This window comes from Cydia amplana, chromosome 2, assembly GCF_948474715.1.
Source record: "Cydia amplana chromosome 2, ilCydAmpl1.1, whole genome shotgun sequence".
Classification (NCBI taxonomy): domain Eukaryota; kingdom Metazoa; phylum Arthropoda; class Insecta; order Lepidoptera; family Tortricidae; genus Cydia; species Cydia amplana.
Genome location: NC_086070.1, coordinates 21,300,187 through 21,318,669, shown reverse-complemented (window position 1 = coordinate 21,318,669; position 18,483 = coordinate 21,300,187). Strand labels below are relative to the sequence as shown.

At 39.7% G+C, this 18,483-nt stretch overlaps 2 protein-coding genes across 2 annotated transcripts in view; one reads left to right on the top strand and one right to left on the bottom strand.

The window, feature by feature from the left end:
• The window catches only part of LOC134661322 (protein lingerer-like), a 37,734-nt gene extending 22,863 nt beyond the window's left edge, over window positions 1–14,871 (bottom strand). Inside the window, exons 1-9 of the mRNA XM_063517338.1 lie at window positions 14,753–14,871; window positions 10,644–10,804; window positions 9,422–9,496; window positions 8,474–8,596; window positions 6,143–6,269; window positions 3,315–3,440; window positions 2,121–2,254; window positions 1,138–1,230; window positions 448–546 (exon numbers count right to left, since the gene is read on the bottom strand). Of these exons, the coding sequence (XP_063373408.1) occupies window positions 448–546; window positions 1,138–1,230; window positions 2,121–2,254; window positions 3,315–3,440; window positions 6,143–6,269; window positions 8,474–8,596; window positions 9,422–9,496; window positions 10,644–10,760 (894 nt within the window). The 5' untranslated portion in view covers window positions 10,761–10,804; window positions 14,753–14,871. The remainder of the gene's footprint in view (window positions 1–447; window positions 547–1,137; window positions 1,231–2,120; window positions 2,255–3,314; window positions 3,441–6,142; window positions 6,270–8,473; window positions 8,597–9,421; window positions 9,497–10,643; window positions 10,805–14,752) is intronic.
• A 744-nt stretch (window positions 14,872–15,615) lies between these two features.
• LOC134659946 (TIMELESS-interacting protein) lies at window positions 15,616–18,483 on the top strand. The gene is made up of 5 exons (XM_063515646.1): window positions 15,616–15,786; window positions 15,859–16,002; window positions 16,451–16,587; window positions 16,848–17,050; window positions 17,479–18,483. Exons 1-5 carry the CDS (start codon window positions 15,645–15,647, stop codon window positions 18,239–18,241), a joined length of 1,389 nt encoding a protein of 462 aa, XP_063371716.1. The 5' UTR covers window positions 15,616–15,644; the 3' UTR covers window positions 18,242–18,483.

Here is an 18,483-nt window from a genome sequence, read left to right as displayed (position 1 = left end):
AATTTTTCAATATTTTATTTTAATATCCACATTATTGTGATAAATAGCTCGTTTGCTATCTATTTTACTAGATTTTGTTATAAAATTCAACATGTGTCAACATCCCTATTCCTTGTGTGAGTGTATTTAAAACCGGCCAAGTGCGAGTCAGACTCGCGCACGGAGGGTTCCGCACCATCAACAAAAAATAGAGCAAAAAAATCGTGTCTGTTGTATGGGAGCCCCCCTTAAATATTTATTTTATTTTATTTTTAGTATTTGTTGTTATAGCGGCAACAGAGATACATCATTTGTGAAAATTTCAACTGTCTAGCTATCGCGGTTCATGAGATACAGCCTGGTGACAGACGGACGGACGGACGGACGGACGGACAGCGAAGTCTTAGTAATAGGGTCCCGTTTTTTACCCTTTGGCTACGGAACCCTAATGAGTGTGTGTGCCTGTACCTGGTGGCGGGGCGGCTGCGGCTCGGCGGGCGGCGCGGCGGGCGCGGGCGAGGCGCTAGGCACCGCCGAGTGCGCCGCCGGGCTTAGCGTGGGCTGCAACTAATCCACACTGGATTGGACTCTATGTTGAATGTTGTATTGACAGTATTTTAAACAAAATTCTCTCAGCAGATTTCTTACTCTCATCAATGATATTATATAACCATAGATAGGTTATACTCATACTTGAGGAGCACAAAAAATACTTCCATATTTATTTCTGTGCCTAAAATCTGTTATTTTTGATTAATTTTCTCATTTCATCCATCTTTGTCACTCGTTGTTAAACATAAAGTCGTCTTTTTCTCCTTTGGTGTGCGGGAGCTCGTTAGCACGTGCACATTTCGCGCTTGTCCAGGCGCGTCTAAAGGCAACTTGTCCAATTTGTCACAAGTTAAGCGCTTCAATTTTGGAACGCCTATAACCTATCTTGAGTTATAAATCATTGACTCTCATACAGTATAGTGTAACTATCTCCTCAATGTCAGTAGTGTTTCGTGGAACTGCTAATATGAACAGATATTCGATGGATGTGTCAAACTAAGAGCTCTGCTATTCGTGTTTACATTACCAACACTCGTTTAGAATAGCTGACTTTCCACATTTGTATCACAAACATAAAACTATAGAAGCATTTATAAGTAAACTTACCACGGGCGCCCTAGGCTCAGGCACGCGACTGTAGCTGTAGCTGGGAATGTGCTCGGCACCGTTCGCTGCGGGCGTGTCCCAACACTCCTCCTGCTGAAAGTTATACGTCGTTAATATACCAATATTTGTTACTACATCTTCGCCAATTATACCCAAAAATGTCACACGCACGTCAAAATTAAAAGCATACAAATTACTTTGACTTTGCAACATAATCTTAATGTTGGCCACACACGAAGCGATTTATTTACGCAATTTCAGACCTGCACAAGTATACTGTAACGCAGCGATCGGCAACCTGCGGCCGGCGTACCTGTCACTTGCGGCCCGCGAGCCTCCTTGGCTATTTTGTATGTAATATTGACAAACGGCAATGTCTGATAAAGTCATAAATATTAACAAAAAGCGGCCTGCATCAACTTCGTTAATTACTATGTGGCCCTTGGCTGCTAAAAGGTTGCCGACCGCTGCTGTAATGTAACGTTTGTTGAAAAAATTGTGGAAGTATCTTCGAACACACGTGCTACATTCCAATATGAACCTTCGTGCATTCCGACAAGGTTCACGATGAAGCGCCGCGCACTATAGTCAATACGAAAATAGCCATCGTATTAAGAAACGTTCCAAATTAGTTTTTTAGGGTTCCGTACCCAAAGGGTAAAAACGGGACCCTATTACTAAGACTCCGTCCGTCCGTCTGTCACCAGGCTGTAACTCACGAACCGTGATAGCTAGACAGTTGAAATTTTCACAGATGATGTATATCTGTTGCCGCTATAACAACAAATACTAAAAACAGAATAAAATAAAGATTTAAGTGGGGCTCCCATGCAACAAACGTGATTTTTGACCGAAGTTAAGCAACGTCGGGCGGGGTCAGTACTTGGATGGGTGACCGTTTTTTTGCTTGTTTTTTGTTGATGGTGCGGAACCCTCCGTGCGCGAGTCCGACTCGCACTTGGCCGGTTTTTTTTTTAAGTTACCGTGGTGACAGGGATGGGCGCGTCCTCGCCGCCGGGCGCGGTGCTGGGCGTGAACACTTTGGTGTCCGACAGAGATCCCGACCACTCCTCATTGTCCCAGTCTTCTGCGTTGGGGAACGAGTCTGCCATGTTGCCTGCAAGTGAGTAATCTGTCATTGGGGGTGGCGATGGGGGCATGTGCGTGATGGCAGGTTAAAAGTCGCCATATTTTACTGATATTGGTGACAATGATGAATATAATGATGATTTGTTTTTTGGAATTTATACAAAAAAGATAGATTAATACGTGCTTTCTATTTCTAACTAATGAGAGCAGTATTATTCAGAACCATATCAACGTACATAATTTTGAAAAACACTAACTATAAACAACATTATAGTGAATTTTCAATTTTGACTGACGGTGCAGCCAGTATTCGCTAACCCATAATCCACGGTTTTTTCGTGATTGGGGGGTGATGGTTCTCAAGAAAGATGGAGCTCAAGGGTTTGTTTACATATTATTTAGTGTTTAGTTCGCATATGGTACTAAACGCAAATATAATGAACTCGCACTAAATATTAATCTATGTGTTTGATTTGTGAAACCGCGGTCCAGAGTTTGAATCCCGGTAAGAGCATTTATTTGTGTGATGAGCACAGATATTTGTTCCCGAGTCTTAGGTGTTTTATATGTATTTATGTATATTATATATATAGTTGTTTGAGTATCCAGAACACAAGCCTTCTCGGCTTACTGTGGGACTCGGTCAATCTGTGTAAGAATGTCCTATGATATTTATTTATTTATGTGTAAACAGGATGTAAACAGGATTTTAATTTTTAACAAGCAGAAACGTCTGCGAACGATGCTATTAAGCTTAGAATAAATTTAAAAGTGGAAAAATTACTGTCTTGGGTGAAACTTGAACTCACGGCCTCTGGATCGATACTCCAGCGCTCTGCCATCTGAGCCACCAAGACCTCATCCATAGCCAGCAAATCTTTCCACCATATTATGGGTCAAGGGGACCGTAGCGACATCTACCGTAAGAGTGTTACACTTCTTAAACGGCTACCGGAGTTCCAAGTCATATTGGAAATTCACCAGTTACGATGTGCTACCCATACTAATTTTAATTCACCCAAGACAGTAATTTTTCCACTTTTAAATTTATCGTAAACAGGATGTCAGGAAGTGTGTAGTGTACTGACCGTGCTCGCCGCGCTCGCCCAGCTCCCCGCGCGGCCGCGGCCGGCCGGGCGCGCCGCGCCGGGCGCCGCGCGCGCGACCACGCGCCGCGCCGCGACCGCGACCCCGCGCCTCTGCTTCCCCGCGACCTGATAACATATACCTTGTAAAGCAAACTAACTTATATAGAGAACGTGCGTCGCCCGTAGGCTGTAGAGGCCACAGAACAAGTAGAATGGCTATGCGAGCAGGGTACGTGTCGCCGCCGGTTATGAGCAAACGCTCGCATGCTAGTACTCGCTCGCGCTGACCGAAAAACGTAAACATGCCTTTTGCGCCACAATAACGTTCAGATTAAGAAGCCAGACATCAAATCTGTGTAAAGGAGGCGTATCCATTCACCAGGCACACAAGTTTTTACTACCGTTGCGCGAGAAATGTGGAAATGTGGAGAGGAACGAGCGGCGACACCGGTTCCAATACTAACTGCGCGCGATAGCCGTTCTAACCTCTTTAATATGTTCTGTGGTAGAGACACATGAACATGAAGATATTCATTCCGATTTACTGTCCAGAGTGACAGACCGTCGCACATTGAAACTTTCGTTTCCTTTCCTCATACCTATCCGTATTCTCAGTTTTTATAATGGCTGCCGGTTTATACGGCTGTCTATCATGCTCTCTAGCGAGGGAACATGATACTCGTATGCGATTCTACAACCCTAGTGAGGCACAACCTGCGCCCTCGTATCCCGAAAGCTGCGCACTCGCGTCTGATTTCACAGATACAGTTAGTCGTCGCAAGTTAGACTTGTGTCTTATGTTTAATAGGCTACATTCCTAGTCAAATCAGCTTCTTTTTTAGAACTGTCAAAACGATTTTTTAGTATGGAATTTATATGAAAACAAATATAGTGACGTCACGGTAAACTCACCTACTTTTTATATTTCAATCCGATTTATTAAATACAAATTGTGTTTAATAAAAATAGCTGCTATCTGTTTTTCTAATAATTATCTGGTGCTTTATTTCGTGCACGGTTTGAAATAATTTATTTTAAGTGTACAGGAAACCAGAGGCGGCTGGTAGCTATGTGTTATGGGTGTTCACTCACAATAAAAAACAAAAACTAAACCTACACATTCAATTAACCGTCGCAAAGTACCTAGATGTTGGTTTCCGTCCACCCGGTCATTGAACTCTCTCATAGATTTTCGGTATTACGAATATCTTGACGACCGATAGACGCCAACTGCAGTTCATTTTACAAATGGATATAATGTTTTTATTTAAATTTTATGGAAAGATGTGCTAAATTGTTAACACACCTGTTTCGGTCTAAACAAACTCACCGCACAGCTGTCGCCCGCGCCCGCGCCCGCGCCAAACACAAAACATATAGGTAACACGAAAAACAAAATAAGCTAGTTACTTTTATCACATTCACACAACACAACCACGGTGTTTTTGCTTATTGATCTGATTTAAAAAATATATAAGTTTTTGCTTTTGACTAACATTGCTACGAAAGTTCAAGGTCGTCCATAATTTAACTCGAGTCGATTTTGTAAACTTTTTCACATTCTCACGTTATATTCATTCATTTTTAAACACCTCTCAACAAACAAATTATGTGCTTTAACTGTTTAAACTCTTTTTTCATTATTTAGAATGAAAAAAAGCCAAAATTGCATTCCCGCACATACTTTAAAATTGACTAAGGTCTGTTTAGAAACAAGTGACAACAATATCAACATGGCGCGCGGGATGCGCGCGCAGATCAAACGGACTCGGAGCGCCGCACCGATTTTGCCTCTTCCCTCATAGAAAATATTCCGTCTCACGCGCGGAGCTCTGTCGAAACTTCTCTTTCGCTCTTATTGAATTTCCTATTGATCGAATGTACTAAATCTTTTTCCATAGGAGCGCAATCCAAAGCGCTCCGCTTCGCGCGTTACCTTTGATTTCTATGAAATTATAGGAGTACGCCGTGTAGGTAGTGGTGAGCTGTCTATAAACTTAAGTATAATGAATAAAGGTTATTATTTAATTGGTATTGAGTTTTTTACGATAGATCTTAAATAGTAATAAATTAAATAAGTACCATAATTTCATTTTGATTATTTATGGGAGTGCACCGCACAAGCGCTCCTTAAGGCGGGCCGCGCCTGCAGGAAACATCCCTATTCCTCCATGGGAATGGTTCTTTACTCAGTTATTTGTCAAGTGGTTGGTAAATATGAAAGAAGATCTCGATACGGAGATAAGATTATTCAAATAAAAAAGCGGCCAAGTGCGAGTCGGACTCGCCCATGAAGGGTTCCGTATTTAGGCGATTTATGACGTATAAAAAAAAACTACTTACTAGATCTCGTTCAAACCAATTTTCGGTGGAAGTTTACATGGTAATGTACATCATATATTTTTTTTAGTTTTATCATTCTCTTATTTTAGAAGTTACAGGGGGGGGGACACACATTTTACCACTTTGGAAGTGTCTCTCGCGCAAACTATTCAGTTTAGAAAAAAATGATATTAGGAACCTCAATATCATTTTTGAAGACCTATCCATAGATACCCCACACGTATGGGTTTGATGAAAAAAAAATTTTTGAGTTTCAGTTCGAAGTATGGGGAACCCCAAAAATTTATTGTTTTTTTTCTATTTTTGTGTGAAAATCTTAATGCGGTTCACAGAATACATCTACTTACCAAGTTTCAACAGTATAGTTCTTATAGTTTCGGAGAAAAGTGACTGTGACATACGGACGGACAGACAGACAGACATGACGAATCTATAAGGGTTCCGTTTTTTGCCATTTGGCTACGGAACCCTAAAAATCCACTCACGTGGACGCGGCGGGCCAGAACGTTCTCTCGGCTCGCGCGCCTCCCGCTCGCGGAGCGGCTCGGGCTCGCCGTTGCCAGCGACGGCGGGTGGCTTTTTCTTCTTCTTCTCATTTGTCTGCCATTCGCCCTGGAAGATACCAAACGTTCAAAACTATTACATAATAGTATTTTATGCAACCGTTGTTTAAGAGAGGTCAAAAAAGGCGAGTGGCGTGAGTAACAATTTGAGGCGAAGCCGAAAATTGTTAATAAAGACGCCACGAGTATTTTTTGACTCAGTTAAACAACGTTGCATACAATATTTTTTCTACGACCAAGCACTTACTTTTAAATAAAATTGTAAATTAACAAATATTTTTAATTCAAGAAGTAGCAAAGATGGAGGGTACGGGCGGGAAAAGAATGAATGAATAAATGAAATTAAAAAAAAAACATGTCTATGGTTCACTTATTTGTCAGAGATGACATTTAAAATAAGGTTGGCAACACTGTATTTCATTCAAAATTTTTAAAGTGGTCATTACACAAAGTATCGTAAAATCGCCAAAAAGATACTGCGTGTATACACAAATTCTTTTTTGGGGAATAGACTAAAGACTTGTCTTGACAACTATAAGGTAGGGCTTTAAAGGTGTGTGCACGACCCTTTAAATGACAAATAAAAGTACGGGAGTAGAAAAAAAAACTTTCCAGATTAAAAAAAATGTTGTTCTTTCTTCCCGTCTATTAAGTACTCCTCGAGACCTTTCAAATGATGCTAAACTCAATATGTCTGTCAAAGATTATAATAAAATAATAATAAAAATATTTATTTATCAGCTCACAAAGGATTTGTAACAGTTTCACAGTAAGATAACAAAAATTGAAATAAGAGATGCCGTTGTGATCCTTTGTGAGAGACTGGAGTCTGAACTAGGTATAAACCTGTATTACAGTTCACCAGGCTCTCACCCCGGAGATAACATTAAGTATACCTACATTATTATACAGGTTATGGTACTAAATCTACAAATGTACAACAGAACTGATAATAGAAATAAAACTAAAACTAAAAGTATCGGAAAATACATAGTAGTAAGATTTGATTAGGTTTCCATCATCTAGGACAGGACTACATCATCAGATCAGCCCCATGTTAGCATATTGTTGCATTGTCGTTGAAATTACAGAACTACGTGAAATTTAAACTAGATTACATACTGCAAAGATCGAAATCATAATCATAAAGTAAACGAGGGTAAAAACATGAACATTTTCAAAACCTAGGCGTAACATCAGCATGTTACGCCTAGGTTGTTCAGTTAGCCCTCAGCTCTCATAATCTATGGTCACAGGGCAACCCCGCCACGGAGAAGCACGGACACGCACCGATCGGCGGACTAGTTTGACGACAAGTCGACCGCGCTGACCCCGCGACGGCCCCCCTCCGTTATGAGTTCTCATCATTGGGCACATCCAAGACATTTTGTAAGTAATAATAATTAAAAAAAAAGCGGCCAAGTGCGAGTCGGACTCGCCCATGAAGGGTTCCGTATGTAGGCGATTTAAGACGTATAAAAAAAAACTACTTACTAGATCTCGTTCAAACCAATTTTCGGTGGAAGTTTACATGGTAATGTACATCATATATTTTTTTTAGTTTTATCATTCTCTTATTTTAGAAGTTACAGGGGGGGGGACACACATTTTACCACTTTGGAAGTGTCTCTCGCGCAAACTATTCAGTTTAGAAAAAAATGATATTAGAAACCTCAATATCATTTTTGAAGACCTATCCATAGATACCCCACACGTATGGGTTTGAAGAAAAAAAAAATTTTGAGTTTCAGTTCGAAGTATGGGGAACCCCAAAAATTTATTGTTTTTTTTCTATTTTTGTGTGAAAATCTTAATGCGGTTCACAGAATACATATACTTACCAAGTTTCAACAGTATAGTTCTTATAGTTTCGGAGAAAAGTGGCTGTGACATACGGACGGACAGACAGACGGACAGACGGACAGACGGACAGACGGACAGACAGACAGACAGACAGACAGACAGACAGACAGACATGACGAATCTATAAGGGTTCCGTTTTTTGCCATTTGGCTACGGAACCCTAAAAACAAAAAAGTAACCAAATGAAACCAGGCACACAGATACGTAGGTTTGTATCTTCCTGGCTCAGGTATGTTGCGTGACCTGTCCACTACACATTACGCGCGCCGGCGAGCATACGTAAAACGTGTCATCCAAACACAGCTTTACCACGCAGACGTCCACATCGAACACTGGCAATAAAATCTTTGACTAATTGTGAGCATAAGTTCCACAGAGAAAAAGTGTAACCTGTATTCGCTGACTCTCCTCCAGCAGTAGGTTGCAAGCGGCGACCATGTCGTTGTCCGAGTCGTGCAGCGCTGAACACACCTCCTCCTCAGTGCGACATGTCATCTCCATCAGCTCTAGCACCTGTGGACGTTAACAGTAGTTAATGATACAAATAAACGCTTTAAATATTACCTAGGGCAGGGGTCGGCAAGCCGCTAGTCGCTCTTTAGACCTGCCATTGCGGTTTTTCAAGGGACCTCACACCTCACACTAGACCAGTCAAATCACTTTTGCGGCTCTTTGAAATTTCTAAAACGTTATTTAGAGCTCATTTAGACGGCACGCGAACTCGTATACGATTTTAGTTACATTGCGGACCATTGAGGTTACAACTATTCAGCCGACCGATCAAACGACGCAATGTAATGAAACTCGCATGCGAGTTCTTGCACCGTCTAAATGAGCCCTTACTGTGGTCGACTCTTCTCTTCATAAATTTGCCGAATTTTGACCTAGGGTATGTTCAAATTATACTACTATAGCAATCAACAACTTAGTTAAATAGTAGTAGCTAAAGATAACATTCCAATGGCAACAGCTTTGCAGCAGACTGGTCGCAAGAAATATCAATTATCCAGGATACAGTATCAAAATTGTCATTTCCTGACATCAGTGCTGCAATGTTGGTAGACTGTTGCAAGAAAAGGTCATTATATCAAGGATATTAACATGAAATTTGACGTATCCTGCAGCAATAGAGTTATTTCACTATTGGGAAAATAACTTAAATTAAATCGTGTGGGTTTGTTTACATTATTCGAAGTACCAAAAATGGCTAACTAAATAGGAGACTTCATCGAAGCATTACAGGAATGTGACCTCTATTGTTGGGCATTTCCCACAATAACAATTGCGTTTCGAATGTTTCGATCTAAAAGCGAAGATAGCGTGTGAAAGTGATCCCACCATTCTTCGGACGTCCGTGGAGTCGTCGCTTTTGCGGTCGATCATGTTTGCCATACGCATCTGTTCTGTGGTTGCCTGGAACGTAAAAAAATGTTTGATATATGAAAAGGGCTTCAAGGGAAAAGGGACCTTAGTGAGATAAGCAAAGAGTCTAATTCACGCAATCATTGATAAAGCACCTGAGGCACTGAGGTCAGTTTTCTTTTTAGTTCCATGTCCATCCATCAGCTATTGGCGTTAAGGCCGACGAGGTATGAAGTGAATATCTAATTGTTTTCTAACATGATAAAGAACGACTTTGACCCCAATAACTTGTAAGTTGACCTAGGCCTTAATCACCTTATCAAACTGGCGATTTGCGGGAGAGTTGAACTCGCTACGCGCTCACCTTGCTTTCAAGTTTACCGCAAATCGCCGGTGTGATAAGGCTCTTAATAGTCTTAATCTACGCAGGTCCTGACCTATATCAACATACCGTTTACAGAGTTTTTCGTACATTTTATTAAGTTACTAATCCGTGTTGTTTAAACTTCTCAGTCCGGTGATGTTATTATTATTCGAAGTCCTTATTTATCTTGAGCTTTGTGTTTACTTATCTCCTTGGCGTTTACTTCATAAGATGCCATTGACCTAGGCCCTAGTTACTTACAGTTTGACCTTAACTCCACTAACTAGCAATTTGACCCTGACCCCACTAATTTTGCATAAGTACTGACACCCTTATGCCTAATAAATGGCCCTCAGCTCTCATAATCTATGGTCACAGGGCAACCCCGCCACGGAGTAGCGCGGACACGCGCCGATCGGCGGACCAGTTTGACGACTAGTCGACCGTGCTGACTCCGCGACGGCCCCCCTCCGTTATGAGTTCTCATCATTGGGCACACTACAAAACATTTCAGTCTGGCAATTTTTTTAAAGTAGGCGCGTAGATTTGTTCACTCAATTTGAATTTTGCGCCGAATTACTAACAAAACTCTTTACTCTTCTTCTCAGTGTGAAACTTTATAAGATGCTATGCTATTGACCTACACCCTAGTTACTTACAGTTTGACCTTGACCCCAGTAACTTGCGATTCTCCTTAGCCTTACTTATCTTGCTCTTTATGTTTACTCTTCTCCTTGGTGTGAAACTTCATAAGATGCGATCGACCTAGACCTTACTAACTTACAATTTGACCTTGACCCCGCTAACTTGCAATTTGACCTTGACCCCACTAACCTGTAGCTGTTGTTTGACCTTCTCCTTGGCCGGTGGTTTGTCGACGCCCTTGGCCTTGTCCTGGGCTTTGTCCTTCCCCTTCGCACCACCCTTGGTGGCGCGTGCTCCCAAACTCATCTTTATCTGCTATAATTATATTTACAGCCTCTATTTACAAGCAGCTGTAACAATAAAAAGAAAATTATTAGTATGTTTAGACTTATTTTTTGTCACTACATAGTATAAAACAAAGTCGATTCCCGCTGTCTGTCTGTCCCTATGTATGCTTAGATCTTTAAAACTACGCATCGGATTTTGATGCGGTTTTTTTAAATAGATACAGTGATTCAAGAGGAAGGTTTATGTATAATTTGACAGAGCCTTTTTGTCCGACCGAAACAGGATTTTTTGCCGAAATCGAAGGGTTTTTGCTCCAGTTTCGGCCCCAATGCTGAAACCCAAAGCGAAACTTCGGCCGGATACTACAGAAAGGTTCGGCAGTTTTTTAGCCATAACCGAACCTTCGCATGATTTTTATGCCGAATCCGAAACTTCGGTCGTTCACTAGTTGCACAGTAGCGGATAGAACCAAGCGCCAAAAATATCTACCCTCTTCCAACACTTTCTCTAAGTAAGATGTAAAGATACATATATCTACAGATTGAGTTCAAAAGTATAACTAACTTTTGTTGCGTGTGCCATCCGCTACTGCTGATGTTGACTGTACTAAATAAATAAAATAAAAATAAACATTTTCATATTTTTTATAAGCCCCACTTTTTTACAGTTAGTGTTTAATAATTACAAGTCAAACAAGATTTGCTTTAAAACCGTTTATCTTATTTTTCAAGACCAAATTGAATAATTCAACATTCAGTCTAAATTATTTACATGATCAGATATTTTTGTTACCCCGTAAAGTTTGTATTGGACATTATGTAAATAAACTCACAAACGAAGTTGCGAACATAATTATAACTTAGTCCTAAATGATCCTGAGACAATTAAAGCCTTGGACAGGATGCTAAGGTCGTTGGCCGTGAAATCGCAAGAACGCGTTTTACTCGGGACAGGGTTATTGACGTATTATGCTCCGTGCACACTAGACGCGACTTTTTTATTGACAAGGGTGACTAAGGGCGAGAATATACAGTTCGTACGAGTGATGTAAGAATAGCTCCGGGATTTGCAAATATGAAGATGTATCTTAATGTGGACTAATAACTCCTCAAATGAAAATGGCGTGGGCGGGTCCAGAGCACATAGATATAGAGAACAGGCCCTGGGCGTCGCCGGTAGGGTATTTAAAACCCACGCTTTCACGGCTCTTAATTCGTAATACGTCAAATATTCGAATTCAGGTTCACTATTCTAAAGTAAGGACGCTAAGCATGACGAATATCGTACATCGACCCGCTTGTTCCTATCTCCATCGCACGGGCATCATAGTTCATCATCATGGGCAGGACAGCACTAAAATTACGCGCGTGCGATAGAAATAAGAACAGGGCTATAACCGCGAAAATCGAAGTTCGCAAATTGCAGGCATTTTTCTCTGTCACTCTAGTTAGGCCTTCATTGGAGTAAAAGAGAAAGATCCCCGCAATTTGCGAAAAACGGATTTCGCGGTAGCCCCTCAGAGCCCGTACATGAGTCACTGACAGTGTCAAAACTGACATATACGCTATCGAGAACGTAATTTACTTTCTATACATCTCGTTTGCACTAATGGCTTCTCTACACGATGGGCCAGCGCCGGCCACTCCACGGGACGCAGCCATGCGGTAGAATGAGATAGCAATATCACTTGCTCCCTCTAACGCATAAATGCGTCCCTTGGAGTGGCCGGCGCTGGGCCATCGTGTAGAGGAGCCATAATATGCGAGTACGAGCGAGATGTATAGAAAGTAAATTACGTTCTCGATGGCGTTTATGTCAGTGCCAAACTGATGGTAGCCGTACAGGCGAGTCAATGTACGACGTTTTTCGTGCTTAGCGTCTTTCCTAGTTACCTATGAGTAATTAGTAAATAACTTTGCTATTTAAAACTTACAGTGTATTTAAAAGTTGTAATAAGAAGGCACCTGCAGCTGTCAGTTAAAAATAGATAACAACTATAAAAAGCGTGTATAACTCCACTGCGGAGTGTAAACATACCACACTCGTAAACAACGAATTGCCATTGAGAATATCGTAAAATTAGTTTCATGTCCGCACTTGCGATTATTTGACTAATTTTCAATAGCACAGTGCAATGACCTGTTCTGCCACTTGTGTACATGATTTTGATCAACAATTTGTAAGCAACTTCGACATGCTAATCCCACCCCATCAAAGGTCAGTGTCAAAAGCAGTTAAGGGTTTACTCACTTGGACCTATTTGCCAAAATATTTGGCGTTGCATTAGTTTCCATAAACCTGCAACTCATGATTATGCTAGGAGTGTTGCAACTTTTGCAAGAATGATTAAAAGCTATCTATTTTACTTTGTCACTCTAGCCAACTGCCTCCTGCAGGACTGCTAGCAGTTTCGAGAGTACTACATTTTAATTTAAGTAACTAAAAAAATCTTTTTTAGGCAACCTACCTGAAGGCACCTAAATATACCTACAATAAGCACTTTGCTTTGCTTTGACTTTCATTAATTTATGGTCAAACTAAATTAAGGATACATCTTTACGATGTGGTTATGCTGTTACGCATACCCCCTGTGACCAAGGGAGGCGTTGGGGGTTATGTGGGACTCCCATCTCCCATTCCCTTCTTTTAGTGAGAAAAGGGGGAGAAGGCCTACCCACTAAACCCACATCGGCTTTACCCGTATTGCGCCCATGACACCCATGATGACAGTGGAACCAACTGAAGTGTACATTTCAATATCCTCCAAATTGGTTAAACCATCTATAAGAAATCAGAGAACAAACATAATACAGATCCAGATGAATTCAGAACCTCCTCATTTTTGAAGTCAGTAAAAAAATTGATTAGTGTAAAATTAAATAATATAGATTCTTTTTTTTTAGCATCTAACATAACATTTAGTATCTAAGTTTGCTGGTATACACTAGGCATATTTCAACCCACAACTATCTAACCGAAACAATTCTAAACAATAAGTGCCACTTACATTTTTTTAACTTCATTTTGTATGATGTAATCGCTGTTTCAACAACATTTCATTTGTAACTGAATGAATTAACATTATCAACCAAGGAGTGTTATGTTGTGAATGTTATCAATATGCAATAGTTTTTATCAGGATATAAATAAACAAAACATTACTTTCACTGGTAATTAATATCTTATACTAAATAAAATATGATACCAAGCAGGCAAGCAGTCTATCATGTATCACTTCTGATCAGAAAAACCCTATAAAATTTCAAGGACATGCATCTCCAAAAGTGAATGCCCTCCCACATAACCTAATCCTTTTCTAAAAAGCTTTGTTAACGAGTTTTAACTGCACAGAAGTGGCAAAATACACATACCCACCGAGAATCTAGCATAAACTTTGACCATCAACAAAATACGTAGGCACCATATCAGCACAAAGACATCACTCACCGTCCGTGGCGGTGTAGGAGCGGCAAATTGATAAACAAAACATTTGTGTAAATTTACTACAAACTACAACTTTTACCCATCACAACACTGCAATAAACTCATTCAAACAACAACTTCCACTTCCGGATCAACACTAGCGACGAAATACAGAAATATTCAGCTTCTTCAAGCAGAAATCGGGACAATGATTCATTGCAAGTGGAGCGCAAGGGCGATACACGAAAAACGAGGATGCGCGTCGGCTTCCTACGGAAACCACGTAGAATTGCGATAGCAGCACTTTTCCACGATTCAAGGAGCACGCGTCATCGAATCCTATCCCGTTCAGCGCGAAACCGAATACCAGCGGCACATGTGGGGGACGCCATTCTTGAAGCAGCTTTCTTGGTATCAAAATGACAGACAGTCTCTTTTATGACGGAATTACGTACACAACACCTTTTTTACACATTGTTTTACGCACATCAACACACAATTAAATCTCAACTTTTATGTTTACCTTAATTCTAAAGCAATATCCGAAAATCAACTTATTTTTTAATAAAATTTCCTGATTTCCATACCTGTGATGCGCTCTCAAACGCAAGCTGGTCACGTGACTTACTAGTGGTGTTCCATGTTCACGTTTAACGTAACGGTTTGAAGAATGGCCAGTTTTTAATGCCAAAAATTTTTGTGATTATGTAACAATTGAAGACAATCGATCAGCGGTTTTATATTATAAATGAAAGCATACCATAGGTGATCAATTAAATATTCGTATAGGTGGTATAGGTCTATACACTATAAAAGCGAAATATGTATATTACCGGTTTGATATAACAATAGTTGTATGCTGTGAAATTTTGAAATAAATAATTATATTAATAATCCGTTTTTTTACACAAGGTTTTTAAAATTAACTGAATACTTTTAAACTTCTTTTATTACTTAAATAAAGCGGAAGTTTTACATGCCTAATTTATAAATCTGTCCATGCTAATTTCCTTGAACGTGAGACGTTCCTTTTCACTTGCAGTCTAGTAACACGTAACACGCGCTAATGACACAAGTTCCATTTATGCAGCATTTTATGCGAGACATTATATTTGTAGCCTTCTCCAGGGCTGATTCTGAGTTATTTTATAAAAGAATGGGATTCTTAATTATTTATCAGTCTAATTGCGTTAAAATAATTTTAAGTAATATTTTTTTACTGCGTAAAGTGAGATACAAAAAGAAACTTTTCCCGCCTAAATCTAAAACTGTCACTGAGTGTCACTGTCAAGTTAATACAATTATTACAATTACAACTTACAGTCTTACTCTTACATTTGAATTTATAAAAAAAAACGAAAGGGAAGTGCGATTGCGGTGATATTTTGCTTCAAAGGAATTATAAACATTGTGACAAAGTTTTTCAAGACTACGTTAATTTTAGGACATAGAGGTTATGTGTAAAAAAGTGTATGAATAATGTCCCTGCTAGAGGATGTGTTCTTGGAGGACGAGGCAGGTGAAGCTCAAGAGCTTGAGCGAGTGATCGAAGGTGACGAGCTGGATGACAGACCGCGGTCTCCAGACAGTAATGAAAATAGCGAAAAGGAAGATGAGGCTGGTTAGTAAACAATTTTATTTGAAGGCGTGTGTATGTGTGTGTGTTATTTTTTAAATATTTGTTTTATTACAGAGGAAGACAAGAGAGTAGTAGATCACACAGCCAAAGCTAAAAAGGTTGTGAAGAACCCCCGTGTTGTTCTGAACCCGGCAAGGCTTACCGGCCCAAGGGGAATACAAATATTACCTGAACATTTCAAAGATTTCATGTTTAAAGGTATGTACCTAAATTTAATACAGTGTCCCATAAGTTAACAATTAAATTTTAAACATGTACAAACAGCAATACTCTTAACCATTATGCCTTTTGTATTAAGGTTTACACTGTCAGCACAGAATAAGTAATAGTATTATCATACAGAACTGACACGCACCACCCCGCCCCGACTCGGATTACCTCGCCCCGCGCCGCTACATGAATGTGTGTGTAAGTCGCTCTACTGAGAGCATGCCAGAAGTCCGTCAGATATACAATGACGCGTGTACAGACGTGCCGCGCACAGATATAAACGCAAATCATTTTTGATGTATGGTGTGTCCGCCCTGTGCTGTCAGTTAACAGTGTGGGTGATGGTACACAAAGACTTGATGTCTGTTTGCTTAAGTTTTGTTGTAAATTATACCTGAAAAACAATTCTGGCAGTAAATGTTCTTGTATTTCACAGGAAAAGGCCATGAGAGAGAAGATTTAGACCTCATTCTCAAGAAACTAGAGCACTGGGCCTATAGACTGTATCCTAAGTTCAAGTTTGATGACTGCCTCAAGAAGATTGAGACTCTCGGGAAGAAGAGACCCGTCATGGTAGGTATTAATCTACAAATATTTAATAGCAAAAAGCATTGGTGGAATTTTTTATTTCTTAAAACCTTGCAGAGGAAATAATATGGTTCAATTTTGCATAATTTCTGTCACCTTTATATATAAAGGGTTAAGTAGGCACAACAAATCTAAAAATTTGTTAAGGTAAATTTGACATAGGTAGACTTAAACAATAACAATTAATAACATTAAATATAATCTAGGCATTCCAGATGCACTAATACCATCATTCTAATTTTTAGGTCCACCTCCACAAAATCCGTACAGACCAGTTCCTCTCCGAGGAAACAGTACAGCAGCAGGATTCAAGTGGAGATGAGGCAGCTCCACCTCAAGAGGAGGATGAGTTTGACCGCTTGCTGCAGCAACAGATTGAGCTGGCACGGTCCACGCCTGCACTAGGGTCGGCTAGGAAGGAGATGCATACTCCAATGTCTGACCATAGGTAACTAGTGGCTTTGAGAGCCGTAGACCTGGCAATAACATTAAAAATATTGCGACCTGCAGGTCGCATTTCGTATTTTTGCCTAAGCTGGCCTTTGCTAACGCTCGGTCAATAAAGTAAATGTAAAAGTAAAAGGTTTATAACTTTCACGATTTTTACTCATTATTATTCACAATGACGGACAAACAAGACCAAGTGTGGTTAATTCTAAAAAGTCGCGCGCCTAGAAGATGTTGAAGTCCACTTTATCCAGTCTTCTCCGAGACCACGGGCACAACGACGTGCCGTCGTCGAAACGTCGGAGATAAATTTAAAACTTAATTTTACGGGTTTAAGTCCCGTCATTGTGAATAATATAAAAGAATGTAGGCTAAAAATGAACGAAATGACTACCCAACTAACTACTAACCTAACTTCTGTATTTACAGGTCACCCCTTATGTTACCTAAAGCAACGTCATCACCGTCCATTAGCGAGGAACAAAAAGAACGAATGATGAGGAACAGGATACTCGCCGAGGAAAGGCGACTAGCAAGACTCAATCAATCTAATAATTCCAACCAGAATGCTAACCTTTCTACTGAAACCGTTCCAGAAAGAACAGAGGAAACGAATACAGATAATGTTGCAGCCAATAATGGAGATACAGAAAATGTTGCTGTCAACAATGGAGAAAAAACGAAAGCGAATACAGAAAATGATGTTACACAAAACGATGATGAAATTGACATAGAACCTGTGGTAAAGAAACACAATAGGACTAATGTTATTGACAGTGACAGTTCTGATGATGAAAACGTTTTAGTAGTAAACGAATCCATCGCAGTTGATGTCCATACACCAGTTGTAAAAGATGTTGCAAATACTGATGAAAATAATTCTGATAAGCAGAATATAATTGACGAAGCTTTAGAATCTGATGAAGTTGGAATTTCTGCAGATGTACAGACTGGTAATTGTGACTCTAATGAAAAGGAGATAGAATCTGATGTGGCTGAAATAAATTCATCCAATACTATGAACACTAAAGATAAATCTAATTCTGAAATTACAGAAGTAGTATCTGATAATATTAATGTAAAAGAAAAGGATATACCTCCAAACATAATCAGTGAACCAGAAAATGGGAAAAAAGATGGTGATCCATTGACAGAAGAGTTAATGGATGTCGATTTCACTGATGATTTCTAAATAAAAATCAAAGCAATGTTTTAAAAATTTATTGTTAGCTCAAAATTAAACAAACCATGGAATATCACAGTACGAACGATCCACTATGCATGCTGTAATATCAAATAAATATCCATAAATCTTAATTACAAAATGCTCATCTTTGTATCCATGTTAATAAAACTTTATACAATTTAGTGCTGAGTATGCCAACATATTTTGCATCTAAAAATCTAAAATATTAATTCGCAATCCAAAAATTG

Coding starts and splice junctions, on each gene's coding strand:
- LOC134659946 (XM_063515646.1), top strand. CDS start 15,645: ATGTCCCTGCTAGAGGATGTGTTCTTGGAGGACGAGGCAGGTGAAGCT. Junction 16,588..16,847: donor GGAAGAAGAGACCCGTCATG/GTAGGTATTAAT, acceptor TCTAATTTTTAG/GTCCACCTCCACAAAATCCG. Junction 17,051..17,478: donor ACTCCAATGTCTGACCATAG/GTAACTAGTGGC, acceptor CTGTATTTACAG/GTCACCCCTTATGTTACCTA.